This window comes from Vollenhovia emeryi, unplaced genomic scaffold (genome assembly GCF_000949405.1).
Source record: "Vollenhovia emeryi isolate VEMERY1.0 unplaced genomic scaffold, V.emery_V1.0 DF939145.1, whole genome shotgun sequence".
In the NCBI taxonomy this organism is placed as follows: Eukaryota; Metazoa; Arthropoda; class Insecta; order Hymenoptera; family Formicidae; genus Vollenhovia; species Vollenhovia emeryi.
The window spans coordinates 26,497-34,623 of NW_011967221.1; the positions used below are offsets into that span (position 1 = coordinate 26,497).

Consider the following 8,127-nt stretch of genomic DNA (forward strand, 5'->3'; position numbering starts at 1 on the left):
TTGACAAATCACTATCGCTATACGTACTAGAAATTTGTTGAGCCGTTATAGCAGCACTATTATATGGTGCATACGTACTTGGAAATCTTCCATTTACAAGAGAGTTGACGTTGGATTTTACAAGTAATGCTGTATGTGACCTTTTACTGTTAAATAAATGGTAAAATTTCTTATATTAAATACAATTGGTAACTTGGGACGATGAGAAAAGATAAAACGATATCTGCGTTGGAAGAAATTTATGAATCAACCCAATATATTAAATATAGATAGGACGAAAAGTACATATATATGATATATATTATACATATTTATATTTAATGTAATTTTTTGGCGTGAATTAGTGTAATTATTCTCTTATTTTATTTTACCATAGATACCATTAGTCGTTGAATGTAATGATTAATAAGCTATAATTAATCAGATTTAACAACTTGTGACAGATGTATTATTTTCTCGTACGTGGCAAGTCATGAAGAATTTGTTCAAACACATGCACACAACACGCATGAATGCGTGTGCGGTGCATGTGTGTGCGTGTGTATGCGTGTATGTGGGTATGTATGTATACGTATGTTATGTAATTATTGCAAGATTTAGAAAACATCTGGAAGTGACGTGTTTTGACGTTTATTAATTGCATAAACTATTATAAAGTTGGCCGAATTTGAATTGTTTGTTTCTTTTTTCTTCCATCAATCTGAAATATATTTGCTATTTTCGTGGAAGGAAAACTTGAAAGTTTTTCACTTAGATAGCCATATTAAATATAGCCAGGTCTTCACTAGAGATGCTATCGTACTTTGAAAATAGTTTGTGCAAGAAGGAAATCTTAAAAGAATTAATCTTTTCTTTATTACGAGGGAATACTTACATGCACGCGTTACGTAAACGGATTAACGTGCTAGAAATGTTTATGCACAAAGAGTTATATAAGTTGAAATTGACATGTATCTGCAGAATGATAATTGATTTTCATTAATAGTATCGAAAATGACATACGTTTCGTATTTAGACCAGAAAAATGTTTACTTAGCTTTCAGATATCCGCTTGTTAACTGTCATATTTGTGTATTGTCTAACTTGGAAATACTGGAGATGCAAGAATATCTCGTTCAAGTATGAAATGAAGAAAAAGTTGCGACATTACGTTGCGAGCGTTACCAGGAGCGTTATCGGATAAACTAAACTGTACTGCATCCTTGTATAATACGCTACTTAATGCTCACGCGCGCGCGATTATAATAGGAAAAAAGTCGAGATATATAGTTGTAACGATAGTTTTTAGAAAATAAGATATAAAGATAATATAAATGTGAGAAAACAAATGGAGTAATATGATATTGACATGAAAAATTATCATTACTGTAACATAAATTATTCTCATGAAGGAGATGAATAAAAGCAAAAAAAGTCCTGTAAAGTATAATATATTTCCCAATCGACACCTTTGTTACAAGCTTTACAAAGTCTATAATACATATATAGTATTATGTATACCATTTTATATACATAATTGCATATATGACATTTTACATTACATATTATACGGCGTTCCAAAATTTGAATAAAAAAAGCTGCATACCACCCTTCGTTTGAGATATAAAATGTACAAGGAAACTCTATATAGAATAGAATTTTCCAACTTTTGGAACGCCCATGTATACATATGTATCAAGTAGATGTGTAACGGCACGTGAGCATCCGTCACTTAATATTTTACAATTTTGCCGAGACAAAACTCAATTGCATCTCATTGCTTGGCACTGACGTTACTAGTCACTTTTTCAGTACATTCTTTGCCTCGGCACGTTCTTCCTCCAATTCCTTACATGTAATATCCAGCTTTGACTTTGCAATGTTGCTAATCGGGAGATTCTGAAAGAAAGATGTTTCTCCATAAAAGGATGTTTGAGATCGCTTTAGCGAGACGAAACAATAAGCCTTTAATTAGACAGCGCACGTGTATCCTTGCGAAACAACTTACTTGCACAATCTCATACCGCTTGTCCTTGATAGTGACAGGAAAGGAAAAGACAATATCTTTTGGGATGCCATAACTCCCGTCGGACACAACGCCCATGCTAACCCACTCTCCGGGCTTAGTACCGAACCACCAGTCTCTCATATGATCTCCAGCGGCTTTAGCAGCGGACATGGCAGAGGACATCTTTCTCGCAGCTATTACGGCAGCGCCGCGCTTTTGAATGGTTTCGACGAAGGTGTTGTTCAACCACTCGTTATCGTTGATCTCGGACGGAACTGCTTTTACACCGGACAGAAGCGCTACAGTCGCATGCGCTGCGTCCGGATATTGCGTAGAGCTGTGATTACCCCAGATGATGACATTCTTCACTCGATCAACCTGCACGTTCATTCGTACGGCTAACGCTGCCTGTGCTCTATTCTGATCCAGTCTGGTCATTGCGGTAAAATTCTCCTTCGGGATAGACGGTGCGTAATGCGAACAGATAAGCGCGTTAGTGTTGGCAGGATTTCCTACGACTAGCACCTTGACATCCTTACGGGCATGTTTATCCAGTGCTTCGCCTTGCACCTTGAAAATATCTACATTTGCGGCCAAAAGATCTTTACGTTCCATTCCTTCCTTTCTTGGCATCGCGCCAACCAGAAAAGCAGCCGCTACGTCTTCAAAGGCCTTGGCTGGCTCGGCCGTTGGCAAAACCTCTAGAAAATTTAAATTGAGCTATATGCAATGTAAAAGTCGCAAGTGTAGAAAGTATTTTTGTCAGCTCACCACGCAAGAGAGGAAGCGCTAAATCTTGCAGTTCCATCACCACGCCATCCAATACTTTCATCATGGGTGGAATATCCAGTAATCGGAGATTGATGGGTTGTTGTGGGCCAAAAACTGTACCAGCTGCAATCTGGTACAGCAGAGAATAGGCAATTTGCCCGGCAGCACCAGTAATCACGACATTTATAGCTTCCGTCTAATGTCAAATTAACAAAAAATTAGTACAACTTGCATGATATAATATGATAATAGGTAAAAACCTGATTAATTCTATTCTCGAATTGGAGAAATATTTAATACGTAATATTTAGCGAGACTGACAAGTGTAGAGGTCAAATAAAGGTGAAAGCAATTCGAGTAATCTCACTTATGTTTTATTATTTCCAAATCAACGCGATACGAGTCAAAGACTTACCATTTTGTACCGTAATGTGCTTATTATATTAGCGAAATGAAAGGGAGAAGAGATGTCTAAAGTAAGTAAAAGAACCAAATGTGGCGAACGACTCGGACCGTCGGACCGTCGGACGACTGGAGCAACCGTGCTGGAAAACTCAAGAAAACCGTGCCCACTGTTCCCAAGAATCCCAAGGCGGTCCAATCCCACGCTATACTAAGGGTGCGTTTCCACTGAGCGCGATAATCCAATGAGCTCGCAGCCACCAGTCGATACATGTGCAGTCGCGCTTTTGAGAAAAGGAGAGTTTGCTTCGTTTAATCCTCTACAGTTCTATAGCGATAAGAACCGTAAGCGTAATATCTTATTCCAAATTACACGTCACACGCCACTAACATACGTACGTTTATTTTCTCTCTTGGCAGTAATTTGTCCTACCTAGTTTTCTGAACTATCGTTACTTTTAGGTTATGCACAGGTTTCGCAAGCTGTCTAAATTGAATAAACGAAGAGAGCGAACGTTAAGTGTACGTCTTCCCCACGTAATAAAGGATAAAAGAGACGTCGAATGCTTATTTCTAGGTGATTTCCACGTAAAATTGCCGCGACAGTCGAGTAGATCGTGTCATGTCATCTTCCCTACTGTGGAAGAGAAGATGAAAAATTATCAACTTGCAAGAAATCAAAGGGACAATGACAAGCGAATTGTTATTCGACCGCTATCCGATGTTGTATTCAGAAGAGAAAGCAAGACGAAGAAAAAGATTTATATGCCCGAGATCAAACTGGATGTCCAAGTGACAGAGACGTAAGAACATTTCTATTGCAGCTTCATCTCGCTAGGTTGTTAACATACGCTTTGTTCCGTAGGGTATTTGTCTCAAATATAGCGAATGGCACCAAGTCGCACCAAGTGAAAAGTGTCCTTCCTGGGTGTGCTCGTGTTACTTTATTAAAACCTTACAATAAAGACTTTAGGTAGGTACAATTCATTTCCAACATTTTACATGTGTCAAGATTGTGACGTATTTGTACATTTCCTATGTAGAAGCGCGATAGCCAAGATGGAAAATACTGAAATAGCAGCGGAATATCTAAGGGAGAAGCATAAATGGCCAATTTTTAAAGGGCATAGAGTATGTATGAAAGCAGATACGAGAGCAAAACGTAAGAAAAAGCAAAGTATTGTAAAATTCAACGATAATGCAACGAAAGAATCCAATGAGAGTTGAAGTTGTACAAAGACTTGAGTGAATTACAATAATTACCAACTACGTACAAATGATTTTTACTTGATTCCTTAAATTCCCCCTTGATTCGCTGATTAAACTATTATACCCAAGCGCAACGCCAAGTTCGTGTCCTTGGCAATTCCAAGGAACAGCGCTTTTGCAAGAATTGCATGTAAATTGTAAATGAATTTTCTTCAAACTCAACGTTTGCAAACATCCATGTGGACAGGCCTTAAAATAGGTTATTTCCGCTGTCGTGAGACAAACGAGACTAGAGTCGACTGGAAGAATTCGAGATATCGATATTGCCTTAATTGGCCTGAATGGCCGCCCTTTCCGAGCAGAGACGCACGCTGGAGTCATCAAGTACGTCGAGTTGAGCGTAATATCCGTTTTAATCCTGCTTGTTCGTGAGAATTACCAGAAAGCGGACAGTCGAGCGAAATCTATAATCTCTCCAAATCAAGTATATCTCATTAGATCCCACTTTTACCTATTATTGTACGAGATATTTGCGAGTTTACTGGAGTGTAATTTCTTTTCTATTTTCCACCTCAAAGCTCTCCAATTCAACCGTTTTCTACGATTCAGAATTATATATTATATATTAGCTACGAGAACAAGACTGTGAAATGACTTGTGATATCTGCATTTTCTTGTTTTGCGGTACATAACCTCAAAGATATATACATTATTGTTATCCACAGAATGTTGATGCCAAAAAAGAATCGCGTGGCCATCTACGAGTACCTCTTCAAGGAGGGAGTCATGGTAGCGAAGAAGGATTATCATGCAGCGAAACATCCAGAACTGGAAAATATTCCGAATCTTCAAGTGATCAAGGCTATGCAGGTAGGAATTTTTGCCGCTTAACATTGTCTGAAATTGCCAACTTGTTACACCGTCCATCTTTTCAGTCTCTAAAGTCTAGAGGATATGTAAAGGAGCAATTTGCATGGAGACATTTCTATTGGTACCTTACAAACGATGGTATCGAGTACCTGCGTGGATACTTGCATCTGCCGCCTGAAATCGTGCCCTCCACTCTTAAGAAACAGCCGAGATCCGAAACTACGAGACCGAGACCTGCCGCAACTAGAAGCGAAGGCTCGAGACCAACGGAAGATCGTGCGGGATACAGACGAGGACCGGGCGGTCCTCCAGGTGCTGGTGACAAAAAGGCTGACGTTGGCGCTGGTACCGGCGACCTCGAGTTTCGCGGTGGCTTTGGTCGTGGAAAAGCCCTTCAGTAACTTTCTCTTAAGTCAATAAATCGTAAGATACATGTTCTAAAAAAGGAAAACTGACCCGACGCTTTTATTTCGACACCCACTTTTATCTTAATGAAAGGGAAGGGAAGGGAAGGAGGGAGAAGAAAAAGAGACAAGTTGGTACGGTTGATAGGGGCTTTCTTTATTACTGACACTGCGATGTGTACTATGAACCTACCTACAGAGCTCCTTTATTTACACAAAGTTTCTTCATTATTTCATATTTTACATGGAAGCAATGATTACAGAGAATAGCATTGTAGCAAAGTTACAGCATATTTCAACAAACGGATAAATCCATCGTGTCTAATCACAGATTATTTGTGCTTGTACACCAAGACTTTAAGTGACAGACTAATTCAATGTTCTCGAATCGGAATAAAAATGTTGCCAATTACAATATACGCTTCAAAGATATAAAAGATTCACCGACGTGACGCTTCATTCAATTTTTATCTATATCCATGAGCTATTACAATATATGTATATGAATGGGTAATTCTTAGCCACACATACATATACATGACTATCGATATTTACACTGGTAACACTACTTACGCCAAGTCGGCTAATTATTATATTAATGCTTTCGGGCTAGCAAGTAAAAACTGGAGTTTATCACTTAAATCTCTTTTCGTGAATTCGAATATAAATCCATTCCATTGTTAGTAGTGGTTTCCAATTTTCATATTTCACTAATGTAGTAACTTCAATTTTTTAACGCTTTGGTTTTCATACATCGTACATCACTTTGGTACATACAAGCGCATTGTGCGAATACATCTTGTTAAAAATTATCCATGTAATTATCAATCCTCGAATTGCATAAGGAAGAATCTAGGAAAAGTGATGGTTTAGCATCGAGAAGAGACACACTGGAATAAAAACTGCTAAATTTAGAAGCTGCAAGTATAAAAGGAATATGCCACTTTGGCAGCGTAAAAATACAAGCTGTATCACGCTACAATCTGGAAATTTACTTAGTCAACGATCGCGACAAAACCCTAAAATCTACATATGAATATCATCAAATACATTAGATATCACATTTTTGCTTATTCGGAATTCTGTGATTTCAACTCTATATACAAATGTCTCCGATAGAACATTACATTGTAGATTTGTAGATTGACTGAAACTTTCAGTTTGGATAACCTGGGAAGCTAAACCTATCATCTATATTCACACCTTGGACAAAACAGATGTCGTGCTAGTGAATTGAAAAGCTGCATATATTATGCTGTAGCAGACGAGAGAGAGAGAGAGAAAGGGGTAAGCTCTCTCCCTCTCGTATGCACGCATACGCAATAGAAATGAGAGGGAATAATTCTCTAAATGATATCGAGTTAAACACAATCGGCACAACCTTAGCCATTGTCGCATCTTACTGTGTCGCAATTTGTGCTCCAGAGCAGACAATTGCCTATTCCGCTGTAGCAGATGAGGAAGACTGCGGCGAGGAAGACGAGGCTGCAGATGGTGCAAGGCTTGCGTTCGAGGAAGAACCCGATGAGATAAAGCGCCATGAACATGACGTGGGTTTGCAGTAGCGCCGGATTAACGGGTTTCGGGATCAGCAGCACCGGAATCAGCCACTGTAGGCAGTACATTCTAGCTCCTGGGAGTTGGTCGGAGTTGCGCTCGTGACACGTCTCTCTCACGTCAGACTGTCTCGTCTACGACAGGACCTTCGGAGAGCAGTTATTCGATTAGAATTAGTTGTTCGATACCTGATAACCTGATAACTTGATAACTTGATAACTTGATAACTTGATAACTTGGACTCTTGACCGCTATTAACCTCATTTGGAAGCATCGTCGCTCGCACGCACGAGTCAATTCATCGTCATCCGTTAAAATTGAAGGTGCATTTTCCTTGACGTTTTCGTGCACGATCAGCCGATTGCAACCGCCAATTTCGCACCAATCCCGATTTCCGAGGCTAGTAGGCTACTGTGTGAGACAAACATGGACTAAACGCACATGTGTGACGTCGCAATCAGCTGCGGTGACGATGGTGACTGATGATTGGTGACGAGCTTCACCAGACTCGTCAATCTCTCGATTAATCTCCATATCCATACGACGACACCATCAAATTACAAATTTTCTTGCGCGTTCGTAAACTCATTAAAAAGAAAACTGGCTCGTAGATTGGCCCGGATCCCGATTCCCGGGTGAAATCGAGACCACCATAGGTGCGAATCTGGACTAAATGTGTTTTCATGATTGGTCGAAGCTGTTTAGTCCCAGTCTACAATAGAGATTTAAGCCCTAAGCCTTAAGAAATTGACTAATCACAGTCGCGTATTCTACTCATACTTGACCGTGATTGGCCAATTTCTTAAAGCTTAGGGCTTAAATCATCTATTGTAGACTGGGACTTAGTCCCAGTCTACAATAGAGATTTAAGCCCTAAGCCTTAGTCCCAGTCTACAATAGATGATTTAAGCCCTAAGCTTTAAGAAA

At 39.4% G+C, this 8,127-nt stretch overlaps 4 protein-coding genes across 6 annotated transcripts; 2 read left to right on the plus strand and 2 right to left on the minus strand.

The window, feature by feature from the left end:
- Positions 1-1,414: 1,414 nt before the first annotated feature.
- Positions 1,415-3,371, minus strand: LOC105566268 (malate dehydrogenase, cytoplasmic). Its single transcript, XM_012020141.1, has 4 exons — positions 3,174-3,371; positions 2,759-2,954; positions 1,988-2,688; positions 1,415-1,878 (listed from the first exon to the last, which is right to left on the minus strand). Exons 1-4 carry the CDS (start codon positions 3,174-3,176, stop codon positions 1,780-1,782), a joined length of 999 nt encoding a protein of 332 aa, XP_011875531.1. The 5' UTR covers positions 3,177-3,371; the 3' UTR covers positions 1,415-1,779.
- Positions 3,372-3,383: 12 nt separating this feature from the next.
- LOC105566267 lies at positions 3,384-4,433 on the plus strand. The gene is made up of 4 exons (XM_012020139.1): positions 3,384-3,505; positions 3,738-3,963; positions 4,026-4,133; positions 4,204-4,433. Exons 1-4 carry the CDS (start codon positions 3,406-3,408, stop codon positions 4,385-4,387), a joined length of 618 nt encoding a protein of 205 aa, XP_011875529.1. The 5' UTR covers positions 3,384-3,405; the 3' UTR covers positions 4,388-4,433.
- Positions 4,434-4,652: 219 nt separating this feature from the next.
- On the plus strand, positions 4,653-5,690 carry LOC105566269 (40S ribosomal protein S10-like). Of its 3 annotated transcripts, none has more exons than XM_012020143.1 (3): positions 4,653-4,753; positions 5,095-5,239; positions 5,305-5,690. In XM_012020143.1, exons 2-3 carry the CDS (start codon positions 5,096-5,098, stop codon positions 5,638-5,640), a joined length of 480 nt encoding a protein of 159 aa, XP_011875533.1. In that variant the 5' UTR covers positions 4,653-4,753; position 5,095; the 3' UTR covers positions 5,641-5,690. The 3 variants fall into 3 exon arrangements, with proteins under 3 accessions (XP_011875533.1, XP_011875534.1, XP_011875532.1); XM_012020144.1 differs by having other exon boundaries at positions 4,681-4,769; XM_012020142.1 differs by having other exon boundaries at positions 4,694-4,853.
- Positions 5,691-5,779: 89 nt separating this feature from the next.
- LOC105566270 (bladder cancer-associated protein) lies at positions 5,780-7,751 on the minus strand. The gene is made up of 2 exons (XM_012020145.1): positions 7,460-7,751; positions 5,780-7,346 (listed from the first exon to the last, which is right to left on the minus strand). The coding sequence occupies exon 2, from the start codon at positions 7,266-7,268 to the stop codon at positions 7,026-7,028; it is 243 nt and encodes an 80-aa protein (XP_011875535.1). The 5' UTR covers positions 7,269-7,346; positions 7,460-7,751; the 3' UTR covers positions 5,780-7,025.
- Between the last annotated feature and the right edge of the window lie 376 nt (positions 7,752-8,127).

Excerpts from the sequence above, each read along its gene's own strand:
- LOC105566268 (XM_012020141.1), bottom strand. Across the intron at positions 2,689-2,758 it reads AGCGCTTCCTCTCTTGCGTG|AGGTTTTGCCAACGGCCGAG; the intron begins GTGAGCTGACAA and ends TAAATTTTCTAG. Across the intron at positions 1,879-1,987 it reads AGCGGTATGAGATTGTGCAA|AATCTCCCGATTAGCAACAT; the intron begins GTAAGTTGTTTC and ends TCTTTCTTTCAG.
- LOC105566269 (XM_012020143.1), top strand. The coding sequence starts at position 5,096 with ATGTTGATGCCAAAAAAGAATCGCGTGGCCATCTACGAGTACCTCTTC. Across the intron at positions 5,240-5,304 it reads AAGTGATCAAGGCTATGCAG|TCTCTAAAGTCTAGAGGATA; the intron begins GTAGGAATTTTT and ends CCATCTTTTCAG.
- LOC105566267 (XM_012020139.1), top strand. The coding sequence starts at position 3,406 with ATGAGCTCGCAGCCACCAGTCGATACATGTGCAGTCGCGCTTTTGAGA. Across the intron at positions 3,506-3,737 it reads GTTCTATAGCGATAAGAACC|GTGATTTCCACGTAAAATTG; the intron begins GTAAGCGTAATA and ends GCTTATTTCTAG. Across the intron at positions 3,964-4,025 it reads GATGTCCAAGTGACAGAGAC|GGTATTTGTCTCAAATATAG; the intron begins GTAAGAACATTT and ends TTTGTTCCGTAG.
- LOC105566270 (XM_012020145.1), bottom strand. The coding sequence starts at position 7,268 with ATGTACTGCCTACAGTGGCTGATTCCGGTGCTGCTGATCCCGAAACCC.